At 54.2% G+C, this 17507-nt stretch overlaps 1 protein-coding gene across 11 annotated transcripts; it reads right to left on the reverse strand.

Annotated features, from left to right (window-relative positions):
• Window positions 1-2376: 2376 nt before the first annotated feature.
• On the reverse strand, window positions 2377-17492 carry LITAFD (LITAF domain containing). Of its 11 annotated transcripts, XR_014145359.1 has the most exons (8): window positions 17199-17492; window positions 16646-16760; window positions 14417-14544; window positions 11797-11904; window positions 11070-11186; window positions 5709-6211; window positions 4018-4098; window positions 2377-2515 (listed from the first exon to the last, which is right to left on the reverse strand). XR_014145359.1 is itself a non-coding variant. In XM_081820070.1 (6 exons), exons 1-6 carry the CDS (start codon window positions 5772-5774, stop codon window positions 2407-2409), a joined length of 522 nt encoding a protein of 173 aa, XP_081676196.1. In that variant the 5' UTR covers window positions 5775-5878; the 3' UTR covers window positions 2377-2406. The 11 variants fall into 11 exon arrangements, 10 of the variants coding, with proteins under 10 accessions (XP_081676196.1, XP_081676193.1, XP_081676194.1 ...); XM_081820070.1 differs by lacking the exons at window positions 11070-11186; window positions 11797-11904; window positions 14417-14544; window positions 16646-16760; window positions 17199-17492 and adding exons at window positions 2654-2798; window positions 3217-3240; window positions 5460-5583 and having other exon boundaries at window positions 4018-4071; window positions 5709-5878; XM_081820067.1 differs by lacking the exons at window positions 11070-11186; window positions 11797-11904; window positions 14417-14544; window positions 16646-16760; window positions 17199-17492 and adding exons at window positions 2654-2798; window positions 3217-3240; window positions 5460-5583 and having other exon boundaries at window positions 5709-5878.
• Window positions 17493-17507: the final 15 nt, after the last annotated feature.

Raw genomic sequence — 17507 nt, forward strand, 5'->3', positions numbered from 1 at the left:
GCACGGCTTGGCCTGGGTGCCCCAGCTCCCCGCGGTGGCTCGGCTTGTGTGAGCGCTCCTGGACGTGGCGGGGCCCCCATGCCGACAGAGGCCCGCTAGCCCCGTAGGCCACCTGTCCCGGCCGGCAGCACACCCTCCGGCCTGCACCCATGCTACGGGGGGGGGGGGGGGCCCTGTCCCCCCTCTGGGCTTGGGCCATGCTTGGGGGAGAGAGTAGCTAAGACGGCTGTGGAGCACGCGGGGCTGCACCAGGTTGTGCCACTTGGCTGGGCTCTCGGCCTCCCACTTCCCAGGTGCTCCCAGCCGGCCACCCGGGGTGGAAGGAGCAGGGCTGTTCCCGTTTGCCGGTGAGGAGGGCTTGCAGGATCCCAAGGCGGGGGCTCCCTCTGAGCCCCGGGCCCTTGTGGCCATGCTGCCCAGGTGGCCCTCAGGGAAAGGTGCGCACCGGGAGGAGGCGGCCGCAACCCCCCAGCCGGACTCTAGTGAGGTCTTGGGACAGGACCACCGAGGCCCCCTCAGGGTGGGGCCCCACGTCAAGGCAGTGAGGAGGCCCTGGGATCGTGGGCACGGTAGGGAGTGGTGGGGCCGAGCCCCACGGACAGCAATTAGCCCAACCGTTGCTGGAGGAGGGGTCCGTGCAGCTGGACCTTCAGAGGTTTTAAAAAGTCGAAGTCCGGATTTTCATTGTGAATCTCCTGATCTTTTAAGTCCACGAATGACATTTTCTTACACTGGGCAGTCAGAAAGGCCCGGGGACTGACTGATGGGCTCACGGCTGGGTGCTGGCCAGAGCTGTGCGGAACCTCGGGGGCCCACGGCCTCAGAAGGGTAGGGTGACAGCTGAACCAGGCCAGGGAAGGAGGACCCCGAACCCTGGCGCCCTGGGGCATCGGAGCAACGCGGCGTGCCCCGTGACAAGTACCTGTCTGAGGACGGAGCACTCCTGTCTGTGGCCCCGTCTGGGAATCCCAGTCAAAACCAGTGAGCTGCGTGCTAGGAGCATGGAACCCAGATAAGGCCCCTGAGGTGAGTTCTGCAGATGCATCCGCTTCCAGCTCAAGACTGGCCTTGGCCTCGTCAGCAGAGCCAGACTGTCCCCACATGGCCCGGGCACCTCTGCACAGGCGTGGAGCTCCTCCAAGCCCAAGATTGGCCCAGTCCCAGTGAAGACGTCTGCTGTGTGCTGGTGGCTGGCAGGCCTGCCCTGGCCCCACTCACTCCCTTCCCTTGCTGTAATTGTGTCCCGCTGTGGCTGAGACGGCTCCGAGCCCAGGTGGGCGGCCCATCTCCCTGAGTTCACCCGGCGCCCCCACCCCGTCCTGATGAGAGATGGGTCCCTAGGTACTGAGTGCCCACTGTAGGTTGGGTGCTCCAGGGAGACAGGCCCTGGTTTCTGCAGCTGCTGGGTACTGGGGCGGGGGGCCCTCCTGCCCGGGCTTCCGCAGCTATGGGGTGGGGGCACGCTGCCCTCCCGGGGCGGGGGAGGGAAATGCCGAGGAGCATCACAGGAAATGTAGTTCTTTTTTTTTTTTTTTTTAATTTTTAACCCAGTTTCCTTTCTTTCCTGCCCCCTAATTCACCCACTTCCTTTCCCTTCTATAGGAAATTCATTTTCCTTGAGAAGATGGGTGAATAACAATTATTTTGCTAAATAAAATTTCATCAGGGGTGCACCTGGCTGGCTCAGCTGGAAGAGCATGATCTCAGGGTTGTGAGCTGGAGCTCCACATCAGGTGTAGAGATTAATTAAAAACCTTTAAAAAAAAACAAAAACCCCAGGGCGCCTGGATGGCTCAGTTGGTTGAGTGACTGCCTTCGGCTCAGGTCATGATTCTGGGGTCCCGGGATCGAGTCCCACATCGGGCTCCCTGCTCAGCGGGGGGTCTGCTGCTCCCTCTGACCCTCTCCCCTCTCGTGCTCTCATTCTCTCTCTCAAATAAAATCTTTAAAAAAAGAAAAAACCCTAAACCAAAAGTTCTCCCTTGGTTGTGCCCCCGGGTTTCCCTGTAGGCTCTCCCCAGCCCCACCCCATCCCCTGCAGACCCCGTATTACCCAGAGGGTATTCTGTTCACCAGCTTGGGGCCTTCGCTGTCCCAAGCATTTGCCTAAGCCCCGCAGATCTGTGAGGCCGTGGATACCGGGGAGTGAGGCATGTCCCCCCCCCGCCCCCGGCTGGAGGTGCCCAAGCTTGAGCTGATGGGAAGGAGCCAGGAAGGGAGGAGTTAACCGCACTCAGGTTTCTGAGGGGTCAGAAGGGGGGCGGGGTAGCACGCCCCCCCTTCATTCCCCCATGGCTGCCTGAGCCCTCAGTGCTAGCCCCGCCCTCCCTGGGCCAGGAGGGACCCCAGCAGGACAGACGTGGGCACACACACAGGGCACTTAATGGACATTTATTTCGCAGACGTTCACAGGCGATGGTAGCGGAAGAGCTCTTGCCGGCACACGGGGCACGTGTGCTTCACGTCCATCAAACTGTCCACACAGAAGGGGAGGAAGCAGCATCCCAGGACGCACCTGCAGCCTCAGGAGAGCGGGGTGTGGGGGTCAGCCCTGAGGTTCCCCCGGGGGGGCCCCCTCTGTCCTTGCTCCTGCCTGGCCGCCCCCCCCCCCCTCCAGTGGGCCCCTGCAGAGGTGAAGGCAGGGGGCACTCACCCAAACACAAAGAGGCTGGTACACAATAGCCAGGTGAGGACCCCTGGGACCGGGCTGGTCACTGTGATGATGTAGTTCCCACAGTAGCGACATACGGACCGTATGGGGGTGGCAGACCCCATCCTAGGCAAGCTGGTGAACACCGCTGGCAGCGGGGGATGGCAGCTCAGACCTTGGCCCCCTCCCCGCCCTCCCGGTGTCCACCACTGGCTGGGCCCTACTGTGTGTTCTCTGTGCTCCCCTGCGCGTCAGGTCCCCCTGGGGGGTGGAGCTCCGACTTCCCCTCACAATCCCATTTCCCACCACCCACTGCCACTAGCCTTTAGGACCCAGGGGCCTCCCTCCGTCAAGACACCCTGTCTCCCCTGGCCAGGACACCCAGGGAATTGGGGAGCATCTCTGGGTTGGAACTGGGCCCCTACAAATCAGCGAGCCCTCCAGGATAGCGTGCTCGTCTGTCCCCTTCCTGGGGTGTCCATGACAGGGCCGAATCCCCGCCCTGGGTAAAAAGCTCCGACACCTTGGTGAAGCATGGTGGGAAAGCAACAAAACCGAGAACCCACCTGTTGGTGTTCTCGTGTCTTCCTCTTGCATTTGCACAGTGGGCCCAAAACATGTGTTTAGCTATTTAAACACCACAGCCATTTCTACCATCTTGGGTGTGCGGAGAAAGGAGGACTCTGGTGGTGGCTGAGTTTGTTAAAACAGTCCCAGCGAGCTTTATGTTCTGGCCGAGGGCTCGGGGTCTGGTCTGGATAGGCTGTCTGGAGCTTATGGCCTTGGGGTGTGCCAATCCCTTTGGGGTCGGGGGTGAGGGGGAGTAGGGATCTGGAGCCCCAGAACCTTGGCAGGCAGGGGTGCAGACTCCCTGGGTGAGCAGGGAGCTAAGGCAAGAACTGTGTGGCTTTTATGGGCGTCCCCAATGGTCTCTCCGGCTATGAGGGGGGTCTTCTTCATCCTGCCCACTGGCAACGTACAGCCCAGCCCTGCAGCGCTCGACCCTTGGAGACCTCTGAAGTGTCCTCAGTTCCCTGGCACCCTTGTGAACCTGGGTGGCGGGGGCTGGGGGCTGCCTTCCCCTCCTCCCGTTGGGGGTGGTGCATGGCGGAGTAGGGAATGGGCTTTCACCAGGATTTCACTCCCAAAGCCTTCCCTGAGCGCCCACCATGGACCAGCCCCCTCCACCACTGATTTCCCATCAGAGATGGGGCAGCACCAGTCAGCTTGGGGGTCACACAGCAGTGGGGTCCGTGGAGAAGGGCTTTCAGAGGAGGTGCTGTTGGGGCAGAGTCCTGGCGAGTGGTCAGGGTGGTCTGAGCCTGAGCCCAGGAAAACGAGGAGGGGAGGGGGGTAGAGGTACTCACCCGGCTGAGCCCCCGGGGGGCCTTGGATGTACATCGGGGGAAGAACTGGAGTTCCTGGAGGCGGAGGAAGAGGAGGAGGCTCTTTGGGAGAGAGGAAGGAAACACACCCTCAGATCCCACGGCTTGCTCTGTGCCAGGCGCCGAGCTGACAGCATGGCCAGCCTGAGGGTGTCACCCACTTTACAGGAGGGCAGGCTGAGGCCTGGAGGAATGAATGTGAGTGGCTGAGGTTTGAACCCAGACATTTCTGGCTCCAAATGTGTCCTCGTGTCCTAGGATGTACGAGCTTCCTGGACGCACTGCCAGGAAGCTGAGGATACAAAAAGAGCACGGGGCCCACAATCTCTCTTTAAAAAACTTTGGAGGGGCGCCTGGGTGGCTCAGTCGTTAAGCGTCTGCCTTCAGCTCAGGTCATGATCCCAGGATCCTGGGATCGAGCCCCGCATCGGGCTCCCTGCTCGGTGGGCAGCCTGCTTCTCCCTCTCCCTGCCGGTTCCCCCTGCTTGTGCTGTCAAATAAATAAAATCTTTAAAAAACAGTATCTAGCATTTGTTATGTGCCAAACTCAGCTAAACCTTTGACATACCTCATTCCATTGACTCTTGCCAAAACACCAAAGAGGTAGCCATGTGGTATCATTCCAATTTTGCAGATGTGGAGACCAGACTCGAGAGGTTAAGTAACTTGCCCGAGGTCGCCCCGTAGGTACAAAAGGTGAGGATGCCCACGTCCAGAGCACATGCCACTGCGTGTTAAGCCCCTTGCCTCTGGACAGGACAGCTCCAAGAGGGGCAGAGTTTCATCTACTCCTTCCGAGGAGGACTGTATGGGCCCCAGGTCTGCCCACATTGCTCCCAACCTTGGTTCCCTCCTGCCCCACAAGGGGCCTTCCACACCGTGTGGACAGCCAATCTGGCCCCCAGCTCCCAGCCCTTGGTTGATGGATGGGGGTCCATTTCCGTGTCTACGGGGAAGCACATGGACCCTTGGCATGGGGACCGGCCTCTCCCAGGTTAGGGGCCTGGTGGCTTGAAGGGGGCAGCCTGGGGTCCCCCCACCCACAGCCTCTTCCCACAGTGGGGACAGCTGGAGCACAGGAAGCCCCTCACTTTTTGCCACACAGTCTAGACTCCTGGGGACAGGTGCCCCCAACAGCCCTGCCTGAAGCTGGGTTTTGTACCCATTTTACAAGTGAGGAAAGTGAAGGCCAGGGGGTAACCAGTCACTGGGCCTCAACAGCTGAGTTAGCGGCTGCCAGCCCTGCATCAACCAGCTCTTAATCCTCGCAACCATTTTCCAGATAGAAAACGGATCCAAAGAGATTGAGTGACTTGACCAAGATCTCATCAGCAGGGCCAGGATCCCCCGACCCCGCCAACCCTGCCAGTCTGGGTTGTGTCTGACCATGAGGGTGGGCAGGGGACAGGAGGGGCAGGTCGTACCTGATACGAGGGAGCCGTTAGTCTTCTTCCTTGACTTTCTAACACTTTTAAGAGAGGGTAGGGGATGCTGGGGACCCCACTTTGTCCCACGCTCGGTCACACATTGGGTCCCACGGTCCCCCGGCTGGTGGGGGACAGTAGGAGGACTGGATTCAGCACCCAGCTGAGCAAGGGGACCCAGAGTCTCCTCTCCTGCTTCCCGTGGGCCCCGAAGTCAACTTGTCACCGGGAGGGGGGTGGTACTCTCACCTTGGGGAGGGTTCCATCTTGGTGCCCTGGACGTCCTTTGTTCCAGCAACGGTATCCGGGCAGCATCGAGTTCCAGGCTCTGAGCAGCCAAGCGCTTGTCTCGAGGAGTCCCCATGATGCCACCTGGTTGCCCTGGGACCGGAGTGCGGACCTCCCTGATGCCTCTTCCCAGGCCTGGCTCAGGTGGAAAAGGCATTGTGATGTGCGTCCTCAGGGGACCTAGGGCTGGGCTCTGTCACCTCTCTCTGCAGGAGGAGGGTGGGGCCTCCCAGGGCCTGGCGTGGGAAGCCTTCGGAGGTGGCCCTTCTCCCCCATAGGGCCCACTGACCTCCTCGGGGCCCGGCCGAATCCAGCCCTGAGTTCCTGGAGCGCAGGGCCCGGCGGGGGTGGGGCGGCAACCAATCCAGAGACTTAAAAACAGGAATCTGACAAGAGCTAGAGATTCTGCTTTGAGGAAGTCATCCTGATGTGTGTGAACAGCCGGCCGTGTGGATGGCCACGTCCTGTTGAGAAATGTACGGAGGCACATGGATACACACTATATATACACGTGCACACTCATATGTGGTGTCTCCTCACGAGTCCCACCACCGCCCTTGCCTGGTTAGTTGTGTGAGTTCGGGCAAGATGCTGACTTTCTCCAACCCTCCATCCCCTGGCTTCCTCAGCTGTAAAATGGGGATGCTAGTTGCTCCTTAGAGGATTGTTAGGAGATCATATGAGACACAACCCAGGTACTGCGAATGAAGTGAAGATGGTGTTAGTACTGCAAAATGATTACTGGCCGGAATAGCCCAGGAGAGACATTCCCAATTGCAGAGGGCAGCCCGTGTGTCCAGAGCTGGTTCGGGGCTTTAGCTAGGAATCACGGCCAGTAAGGACAAGGCTTGGACAATAAACTGTCACAGAACATCGGGGAACATTCCAAACGGCCCTGCTCGCCCCCTCAGATTGACAGAGACCAAAAGTTATGGCGAGTCTGGGGGGAGATGAATCTTCCCATAGGACCCGATAAGGGGGATCTGGTGATAAGTCACACACTTATAGATGTGGGACCCTTGGACCCAGCAATACTCTTCCTTGAAATCCATCCCAAAGACAGACCAGCAAAAGTATCAAATGACGTTGGGACAAGGCTATTTGATGCAGCAGAAAAGACTCGAAATAATCCAAATGTCCATGCATAGCTACTCAGAAACTACCCAAAGTGAAGGAGGGAAGGAAAGAAGAGAGAATGAGAGAGAAGAGAAAAGAGGATACATTTCATAAATTCCTATGGCGTAGTCTCTCCAAGATACATTGCTAAAAAACCAAGAAGTTATATATAACTATATATACGGTGGATGTGTGTGCACGTGCACACGTGTGTAAGGAAATGGGGAGGGATATATATAATTTCCAAGACGAACCTCACCACCTATAATGTAGGAACTCAATAAATACTTATTAATTGAATAAATAAGTACAAATAAAAAAAATTTCCAAAACGAAAGAAAAGAACGAGTTTTTAAAAACTAAAGGAGTGTGTACTGTATGATCCCATTTATATGGACTTCCTGATAAGACAAAAGTCATAGAAGCAATCAGAACAGTGCCTGCCAATCAAAATTGATGTTGAGGGAGATGGGGTGGAGGCAGGTTCTCTCTATACCTTGCTTTATAGGTTTGACTTTGGAACCATATCATTACTTTTACTAATTTAAAAGGAAGCATGGACAAAAGAAAAAAGCAACAGCGAACAACGGACGGCAGCGGAAAACAAACAAATGTGGCCATATATCAAGATTTCTTCCATGGGACACAAAGCACAAGCCATAAAAAAAAAAACTTGAAAGACGACTTCATCAAAGCACCTGCTCTTCAAAAGACACCGTGGGGGAAGAAAAAAAGTTTAGCCACAGGCAGGAAAGCAGTATTTGCAGAACAGGTATACAGAATATAAAAGAACTCCAACTGAACGATTTTAAAAGTGCAATGTTAAAAGTGGACAAAAGACCCAAACGGGCACCTGCGTGGCTCAGTCAGTTAAGTGACTGCCTTTGGCTCGGGTCATGATCTCAGGGTCCTGGGATCGAGTCCCATGTGGGGCTCCCTGCTCAGCAGGGAGTCTGCTTCTCCCTCTTCCCTTTCCTGCTCTCTCTAATAAATAAATAAGATCTTTTTTTAAAAAAAAAGACCCAAACAGACACTTCACTAAAGAGAACATGGTTGTGGCTAATACATACATGAGAAGGTGTTCAGCATCTCTAGCCACCTAGGAAATGTGAAAACCAAAGGGACCTCTGGTTAAATTTTTAAAAACAGACAATCCTAAGTGTTGACAAGAATGGGCAACAACTAGAACCCTTATACGCTGCTGGTGTGGGTGCGAAATGCTGCATCACTTTGGAAAGCTGCAGTTTCTTATAAAGGTAAACGCAAGCCCGCCTGTGACCAGCAATTCCACTTCCGGATTTTTGCCCAGGTGAGATAAAAACATATGTTCAAAAAAAAAAAGATAAAAAAGACCCGTATGAGAAGATTCATAGTAGCTGTCTTCCTAATCGCCAAAATTTAGAAACAACCTAGATTATCTGTGAACAGGTGAGCGGATAAACATTTATAACAAGGAATACTGCTCAACAGCAAAAGGAAGGAATTATGGATGTACTTGGCAACATGCGTGTGTTGTCAAGAAAGGATTTTGAGCAAAAGAAAAACCCTGACCTAAAACAGTACATAACTGGTGATTCTATTTATTTGCAGTTCTAACGCAGACCAAGCTGAGCCCCGGTGAGGGAACTCAGAACAGCGGTTGCTTCTGGGGTGGGAGTGGAAGGTTGACTGCAAAGGGCACACTAGAATTTCTAAAATGATGGAAAGATGACTGTCATGACTACTTAACTATTCATTTTTCCAAACTCCTGGAGCTTGCACCCCTGGACTGTTAAAAACGTCAAAAACTAATGTGAAGTAGTGGCAGAGATGACAAGTACCCCAAATTCTCATCATCTGTCATCAGTGGGAGCATCCAAAATCTGGAAGTTTCTTTGCAAAACTAAACATAAACCTGTCCTATGACCCAGATACATCATGCCTAGGTGTTTCCTCAGGAGAAGGGCGACATGTCCGCCAAAAAGATAGACACAAAGGCTCCCAGCAGCTTTATTTAAAATAGCCCCAAACTGGGTACCTGGGCGGCTCTGTCAGTTAAGCGTCAGACTCGGCTCAGGTCACAATCTCAGGGTCATGAGATCGAGCCCCATCTTGGGGCTTAAGAGTCTCTCTCTCTCCCTCTCCCTTTGCCCCTCCCACCTCCCCCTCTCTAAAAAAAATAATAAAAAGAAATTAGTCCCAAACTAGAAACCACTCTGGTGCCCATAGACAAGAGGATGGATAAACAAACTGTCGTATATTCACAGGCTGCAATACTGCTCACCAATGAGAAGGCACCACTCATGCAGCCACATAAACGAATTGCAAATGCATTGTGTGAAAGAAGCCTCCCACAGGAGTGCGAACTGTATGATCCCATTTATATGGACTTCCTGATAAGACAAAAGTCATAGACTCAATCAGAACAGTGCCTGGCAATAGGGGTGTGGATTTATTAACAGAAAGGGCTTGAGGGAACTCTGGGCTGGTAGAGACGTCCCATGTCTTGATAGGGGTTGGCATTACACAGGTGTATGCACTTCTCAAAACTTGCAGAACGGTACAGTGAGATTTGTGTCTTTCATTACAAACTTTTTCAAAAGCTGCAGATAAATACTGAGTTCTAGTTAATGACCTATGGAAGCTGAAGTGTTCAGGATTAAAGTGTACTGATGTCTGCAGCTCACTTTTGAAGCCACTGAAAGGTAGGAAGGGTTGATGGATTCTTAGATGGATACATCTGTGAAAAAACAAATCTTGCAAAATGGCGACAGGTGTAGGATCAAGGTGGTGGGTCTGGGGGTGTTCACAATTATTTCCACTTTTACGCTTGCACATTTTTTTTTTACAATAAAATGAGGAGGGGGCAAAAAGTAAAGGAAAAAAGAAATCTCTAAAAGTGGAAAACAAAAATGAATGTAACTTGTATGTGAGTTTGATGGCAGAACTATACAGAGCAGACTTATTTAAATGAGGCAGCACAGCACTGTAGTATTTATGGGCAAAATTATACTTGAGCCACAGGATCACTTCTCTGAGATCTCTGCCCACCCCAGGAATGGGCAGCAGCCTGACCCGGGTTAGACCAATCAGATCTCCTTGTGCAGGACTTTGGAACTGGCGCAGAAGCAGACCACTGGGTTTCCGCTGTTTGCGTGAACGATGGGCATTTAAACCTAGTGGCCATGGGAGAGCTTTCATTACCCACATTTCTAGAAAGGCAGAATGGCACAGCTCACCCTTTTGTGATGGGGATGCAAAAAGCTACATGACAACGGCATCGAGAGGGAGAATGGGGACCATCGCTACAATCTATTGTATGGAGGAACAGAAGCGTAAGTGCTCAGGGAGCATCTGCTTTACATGTGTATCACGTGTGCAGGCAGCAATACAACTGTCCCCGGGAGCCCACAGCGCCATCTGCTGGCCACAGTTATTCCAGGGGCGGCTCCCACAGCGCCATCTGCTGGCCACAGTTATTCCAGAGGTTGGGTTGCTCCAGCAGGGAACTGGGAGGGAGAGATTGGGTGTGTGCTCTCAGGCTGCACATCTTCCTCCTTAACGAGATCAACTTCCTCCAAGCATCAGCAACTACCAGGATGCCAGCTGTGAGGTGTGGTAAACCTGAAGGTGCCGTCTTTGAGGGGGGGCAGTCTGGGCACGCAGGTGGGGGTGCATGGCATAACAGGTGCCCCATACATCATGAGCACAAGAGATTTGTGATTACAACTGTTTCTCAGCTGATGGGGAAAAAAGGGCATCTTGAGGAAGCGCTTCCTTAATTCCCACAAAGGTACTGTCGTCATGGGCATCACCTCTCTGGTGGGGGCCTGCCTCCAGCCCCACCTCCTTAGCAGTCCCTCTGATCTCTCTCTTACCATTAACTGTGGCGCCCACACCCTAGAGTCTTGAAACCTCCGGTTTGGCATTCCTGCCCATGTGCCCAGTCCCTTTTGCCTCCACTTGGTGTCAGCTCATCCTCACTTCTCTGTTCCATGGCAGGGTTCGGGGCATGTCCTCTGGAGCCTGTCCACACCCCTGTATGCATAGGTGCCTGAGATTTAAGGCTTGCTGCATCCCCCAGAGCCCGGCATGCAGAAGGTGCCCAATTACTATAGGTTGAATGTATGACTGAATGAATGAGTGAATGAATGAAGGAACAAACGAGCTGCATGCTCCTCTCATCCAGTACACCCCATTTGGCTTAAAATCCCCTGGATATCTTACCTCGGGAAACAGGGTCCTTGGACAGGGTTGGGTACAGTCTTCCTCTTGGGGGATTTTGGGGATGGTAGTCCCCCTCACACAGGGTTGAGATCCAGGCTGCGGCTCTGCACTGGGACCCTTTGAGGGTGAATGAATGAGGGAGCTGATGGGCTGGGCTCTCAGCATCGTTTCCCCCCCCATCCTGGCCACTGCCACCAGGGGGCAGCATCAGGCTGCACAAGTCAGCCTGGCCTCCTCCCTCTGGGCTCGGTGGGTCCCAAGGTCCCCATCCTGCCCCTCCCCTGGGCTCCCACCATCACCCTCCCTGCAGGGCTTTTCCAGTGCTCCCCAAGGCTACCCTGGGGCTGAGAACTCCTGTCCTACCCTGAATCCCTCAGGCCAGGCTGGAAGGAGAGAGGGCATGAGGCCAGCCCAAGGGTTGGCACCCAGACATAGAGCCCCCCAAGAGGGAGCCAGGAGGCCTGACTGGGCTCCTCGGGGGCCCCTCTGTAAGCATCAGCTCTCCACCAGACTCAGGGCTCCTGGAGGACAGGTTTTTGTTTGTTCATTTTTCACCTTTGAGTCCCCAAAATGATGCGGAGCATAAAGGAGGAAGCTGTTAAAGTGTGGGCTCTGTCGCTCACAACTGTGTGTGACCCCAAGCAGGCATCTCCACCTCCCTGCACGATGGGTCTGATAATAATCCTCGCTGCCAAGAGTGTTAGGAAAATTTCATAGACAGTTTTACCTTGTTGGCTGATCCTTTATGCATGTCTATGGTCCATTCTATTCCATCCTGCTCCTGGGCATTTGCACTTGCTGTTCTGCACCCGAATGCTCTTCCGGTGAGCTCTGTCTGGAATGGACAGGTTCATGTATTCGGTTACTTGATCAGTGTCTATTGCCCCTAAAATGTCAGCTCTGTGAGAGCAGGGACCTCATTAGTTTTGTTCATATTTGTCTCTTCAGTACCTATCACAGTGCCCAGGACACAGTAGATGCTCAATCAAACTTTGTTGCATGAGTAATGAATGAAAGATATCCACGTGAAGAACCTCACTCTGTGCCTGGCACGTAGAAAGCTTGCAATGCATTCGCAATCAATAATGTTAATAAGCAAGACAATAATAAGCAGAGTCATAAAAGCCAGGGCTGGAGGCAGGCCATCCCAGGAATGGCATAAGCCTGGACTTTTGGTAGCTAAGGGTCCTGGGAGGCCCCCTGGTCCTCTCCTGCTGTGTGACCCTGGGCGCCTCACTCACCCTCTCTGGGCTATGCTATCTTCTTGAGCAATAAGGCTCTGCAGCTGGGGCCTGCTTAAAAGAAAAAGGCAATGCAACTTCTTTGTTCTGCTTCCTGCTCATCCTCTCCTCCCAGAAGGGCCCACCTCGGGCAAGGTGACGGGGAGAGAAAGGAATCCGGAGGGATGAGTTGTAATTGTCATTCTTGGGCAGGTGTGGGGTGGGGCTTTCCCCAGAGCCCTCCCTTCCATCTGCTCTGTCTGCGGGGGCGCCGGGAGCCCTGGGCGGGGACTTGCTGGGTCAACTCAGGGCATCCCCTAACCTCTCTGAGCTAAATTTCCAGCTCTGCCAACCACCCTGTCTGCCTCCTCTTCCGCCCAGCCTGGGGCGAGCTGGGGGCTAGAGGAATGTGAGGAGGTGTGTGCTGCTAGGGGAACCTCACACCCAAGCCCCCTGCCTACCGGGGCCAGGAAAGGAAAGCGGCGGTTTCTCCTGTCCTGGGTGCCCTTGGAAGCCCTCTCACTGAACAGCAGGCACCTCGATGAGAGGGGGTGACAGGGTTACTGCTTTCCTGGGTGGCTGCCGTCCATCCCCTGCCCTCAGAACTCCAGGACAGAGCCCTCGAGGCCTGCCTGGTGGAGAGGGGGACTTTCTAGACAGAGAAAGCTCTTGGGGTCTGGGGGAGAGCCTCAGGAGCTGTGTGGTAGGGGCGTGTGGTTATGCACGCTTCTGTCTGCGTGTGTTTGCGTGTGTGTGGGGAGATGCTGATGTTGCTCGTGATGTGGGTCCTGTTGGGTCGGGGGCGTGTCTCATCTGCATGCTGTGTTTGTGTGCAGAGCAGGTTTGCACGTGGAGATATTTGTGTGTGTGTGTGTCCCTTCACCTGGTGTGGGCCACGTGTCTGGGACTTGCCATGTCTGTGTGTCTGCACGGGAGAGGTATGCAGACGGGGTATCTGGGCATGGGGTGTGTTCACACAGGTGGGCTCCTGGGCCCATCTTTTTTCTCCTTCAGCCAACAGGCATGGCCAACTGACTTGGACCTTGTCCTGAGCAGGTTCCAGCCGCAAGAGCTGCCTGCACTCCACTGGCCTCCCCATGCAACTCCTTCTCAACTGCAGGCTCTCCTGGCTCCACTTTACAGAAGGGTAAACCTAGTCATCTGTCAGGCCCCTCGTCCTTGACATATCTCACTGCATCCCATGACACGGCTGCAGCCCCTATTTCTTCAACGTGTACTTACTGAGCACCTACTATGTGTCAGGCATACGAAACCAAGGGAGGCAGACAAGGTGCCCGCCCTGGGGAGCACACATTTTAGGGGTACCATATTTGGTTCAGGGTGGGCAGAGGGTCCCCTCTTCTGAGGTGTAATGACCAGAAAGAGGCAGCCTGGGAAGATGTGGGGGAAGAGAGTTTCCAGCTGTGGGAACAGCATGTGCAAAGGCCCTGAGGTACCTGGTGGGGTTGCAGTGGTGGGAGCAGAGGGACATGAGATTGGGCAGAGAGTGCTGAGACCTGGTAAGACCACCTGGGGCTGCTACATGGACGGGCAGTGGCTGGAGGCAGACCAGGAACCTGGACGTGACTGTCCAGAAAGTAGCGGCCCAAAAGAGACAAAGAGCACTAGGCGGGGAAAAGCAGGTGTTCCCAGAGCCCGAGCTCCCATCCCTGCTCCAGCCCAGGGAGGCCCCTCTCTGAGTCATCGGCGGGGTGGGATGGGGTGGGGTGGGGTGGGATGGTGTGTGTGTGTGTGTGTGTGTGAGACATATCCCGGGCGAGGGGAGGGAATTCGGTCTAAATGGCCTGGGGAATGAGCACCTTGGGGTGTCACATGGCGACATTCAAATCTCGGCCCGTCCAGTTAGTGCTGTGTGACCTTGGGTAAGTTGCATTGCTGATCTGAGCCCCATTTCCCCATTTGTAGAATGGGACGACAATTTTTCTGGGTTGTGATAAGGCTTTAAGAAGTTCCACTGTGCCGGTCACCAGCTCTGACACACATTATGGTGTCTAGTGTGCTTGGCACATTGTAGGGAGCAGAACTGGGCAGCTATTGTCATTACGAGGGTGACACCTAGATTTAAGCAAGAAGTGTTTTAAAAAGCAAATAAAAAAAAATGCTTACAGTGTACCAGGCTGTGTCCTAAGCATCCATGAATCTCTCACTTCTACAACATGACCACCTTTACTGAGAGATGTGCTGACGTTGTCCCCATTTTACAGATGAAAAATGGAGGTGCTGAGAGAGGGGACCTGTTGAAGAGACACCCAGTCCTTGAGGACTCCAGACCTGCCGTTATCAACCCCAGGCATACCACCCCTGTCTTCTACCTGACAGGTCTACACATCCAGCTTGCTCATGCTCCCTACTGGAGTTTTCTTATGTCAAGTCAATCCGAAGTGTTACAGCAGATGAGTCTGGTTTTCATTTAAAGAGCAACAGGGAGTTACAGAACGGTTTTGAGCAGGGGAAGGACATGGTGACAAAGATTCTCTCCCTGGCCAAACTGTATGTAGGTCCCTCTGAGCCCTCTGCTCTACTAGGCCCATATGTGAGCCTCTGACCCTGCCCTTGGAGAGTCCAGTTTTGGCAAGAATCCCGTCAAGCTGGTTTAGCCAGAATTCCCTACCCTAAGATCTCACCAAATTCCTCATCCCCTGCCACCTCCCAGGGGATGCCTGATTGCCTTGGCCTGTCTTCGTCTTCTGCAAGAATCCTGCCAGGTCAGCTTAGCCAGAATCCCCCCTTCCCTCCGATACTTCCTCCTAGCAGTTCCCCACTCACTGACCCCGCTCTTTGGCTATATAAATCCCCACTTTTCCATGCCATATTCGGAGCTGAGCTCCATCTCTCTCCCTTAGGGCAAAGCCCCATAGCCATGGTCCCTGAACCTTCACGACAGTCCTGAATAAAGTCCATCTTACTGTTTTAACAAGTGTCATAAGTTCTTTTTTCTTTAGCAATGGTTGGATTTATGCTTTTGAAAACTCACTCTGGCTGCTGCATAAGAAACAAGCATGGGCACCGATATTAGGGGGAGGCACAAGCAATGGCAGGAGGCCACTCCTCCTGGTGAGATGGAAGAGGCCCCAGTCATGGTGGGAAGGGACGGGGGGGACGGGGGCAGGTGGGTGGAGAAGTCTCCACTTCATCCCTGCTCTTAGACCTTCCCTGGCTGCCAGCACTCTTAAAGATGAGGCTTCCTAATGGAGACCCATAAATTTAGTCCACTCTGGCTCCTGTTACCATACCGCACACTCCCTCTCCTCTCTCCCTGAGTTCTAGCCCCACCACACTCCTGCCTCAGGGCCTTTGCACTTGCTCTAATCTCCCTCAGGAATGTCTTTTCCTTTGTCTGTTTAATTCCTGATCTTCCAGAAGATCTCAGGCCAACCAGCACTTTCCTGGCTTCTCCATCCCAGTGACTGTCCTTGCTGCGGGTACAGCGGGATTTTATACCATTGTGATTACTGGTTTAACATCTGCCTCCCCTCTTATTTTTTTTCTTTTTTTAAAGATTTTTATTTATGTGAGAGAGAGAAGGAGAGAGAGAGCACAAGCAGGGGGAGCGGCAGAGGGAGAAGGAGAAGCAGGCTCCCCTTCGAGCAAGGAGGAGCAAGGAGCCAGACGTGGGGCTCGATCCCAGGACCCTGAGATCATGACCTGAGCTGAAGGCAGATGCTTAACCGACTGCACCACCCAGGAGTCCCTGCCTCCCCTCTTAAGACTATAACCCCCTGGGGGAGAGGGGACAGAACCCACACAAGTTTTGTTTAGTCCCAGGCTTGGAACAGAGCTCAGGTGCAATAAATATTTGTCAGGTGGCTGAAGAGATAATTGGTCCTTATTGGGCTTTTGAAAAGTTAGGCCAGATCTCCTCATCTGCTGCTGGCTCAAGTCTGGCCATTAGGCTAGTGCCATCGGATGGGGTCACAATGGTGGGCTGACGTCTCGGGTTGCAGGAGGCTCAAGCCATGACAATTTGGGAGCGAGAACTCAGCCCTGGGACCGGTCTTATCTGACAGGGCCGAGGGCAGGGCCCTCATTGAGCCACAGAGGCTTACCCAGCCCACCACCTGGCATCCTCCTTATCCACCGGCATGCTGTCTCAACAGGAGGTGACTCCTCCTGGGCGGGTACTGGGTGGGCACTTTTTACTTCTGGATGCTCAGCACCCCAAAGAGAGCCGGGCGGCACACCCAGTGAATGACTGTAGCCCAGAACTGCACCAAACTTGGGTGTGAAATTCTCAGAGACTGTGGTTAGTTGAGAAGAAAGAGAAAGGCTGTTCCTGCTGCTACAACAAAACCACCAAAGACTGGGTGGCCCAAGCAACAAAAATTGACATCTCACAGTTCTGGAGCCTGGGAAGTCCAAGATCAGGGTGCTGGCAATTGGGTTCCTGGTGGAGGACCACCTTCCTGGCTTGTGGACAGCTGTGTTCTTGCTGCGTCCTCAGTGGTCTCTTCTTTGTAGGCAATCAGAGGAGGAATGGAGGGTGAAAGAGGGAGAGATTGAGAGGCAGTTAGTGCTGGATGGGCTTCAGCAGGGCCTAGAGTCCCAGGACAGCTCTGGGATCCCTCCCCCTTTCCACCAACATAAGCCTCGGTCCAGGGCTGGGCTCGCTCTTAGGGGCCCCTCTTGGTGGGACGCGCTGTGAAAAGGTGGGGCCAGGGAGGTGTCACTTCTCTGTGCCTCAGTTTCCTCTCCTGTTACACGAGAGTCTTGTCATTTACCTGCACAGACAAGGGACTCAAGGACTCTAGGAGGGAGTGCAAATTAAGAACAAACAAGAGAACAAATCAGTAGCTTTCCCTCTTTTTTTTCTTTGCCTTTTTTTTTTTTTTTTGCCTTCCTTTCCTCCCCTCTTTTCTTCCCTTCAGTTCTTGGCTTGTTTCTCTTCTACCTCTCTTTTTATTCCTTCTCGACGTTCCTGGAGCTCTTTCTCTCCGCCAAGATGGAGGCGCCCCGGGCCTTCCGCATTCTGGAACGAAGGTCAGCTTCGGGCCGGACCTGCTGCTGGTGGTTAGGGCAGGGACCTGCACGAGCCCTCCACTCCTCAGGGTAGTTTCCCGACCTGACGGGCAGCACCGGCGGGCAGCCCCCGGGCTCCCCCGCCAGTCCCGCGCGCGGACACAAAGCTCCCGTCGGGGCTGCCCCCGCGCGCCGCGTTCCCCGGCCGTCCGGCCTCCGGCCCGCCGCCCCATTGGCTTGG

The sequence above is a fragment of the Leptonychotes weddellii genome, chromosome 5, assembly GCF_054177405.1.
Source record: "Leptonychotes weddellii isolate Sample4059 chromosome 5, ASM5417740v2, whole genome shotgun sequence".
Lineage (NCBI taxonomy): Eukaryota > Metazoa > Chordata > Mammalia > Carnivora > Phocidae > Leptonychotes > Leptonychotes weddellii.

What these genes read in the sequence shown, in the direction of transcription:
- LITAFD (XM_031019970.2), bottom strand. Translation starts at nt 5,904, where the DNA reads ATGCCTTTTCCACCTGAGCCAGGCCTGGGAAGAGGCATCAGGGAGGTC. An exon ending in AGACACGAGAACACCAACAG is followed by an intron (nt 2,799 to 3,216) that starts GTGGGTTCTCGG and finishes CCCCGCTGCCAG; the next exon opens with CGGTGTTCACCAGCTTGCCT. An exon ending in ACCAGCCTCTTTGTGTTTGG is followed by an intron (nt 2,516 to 2,653) that starts GTGAGTGCCCCC and finishes CTGAGGCTGCAG; the next exon opens with GTGCGTCCTGGGATGCTGCT.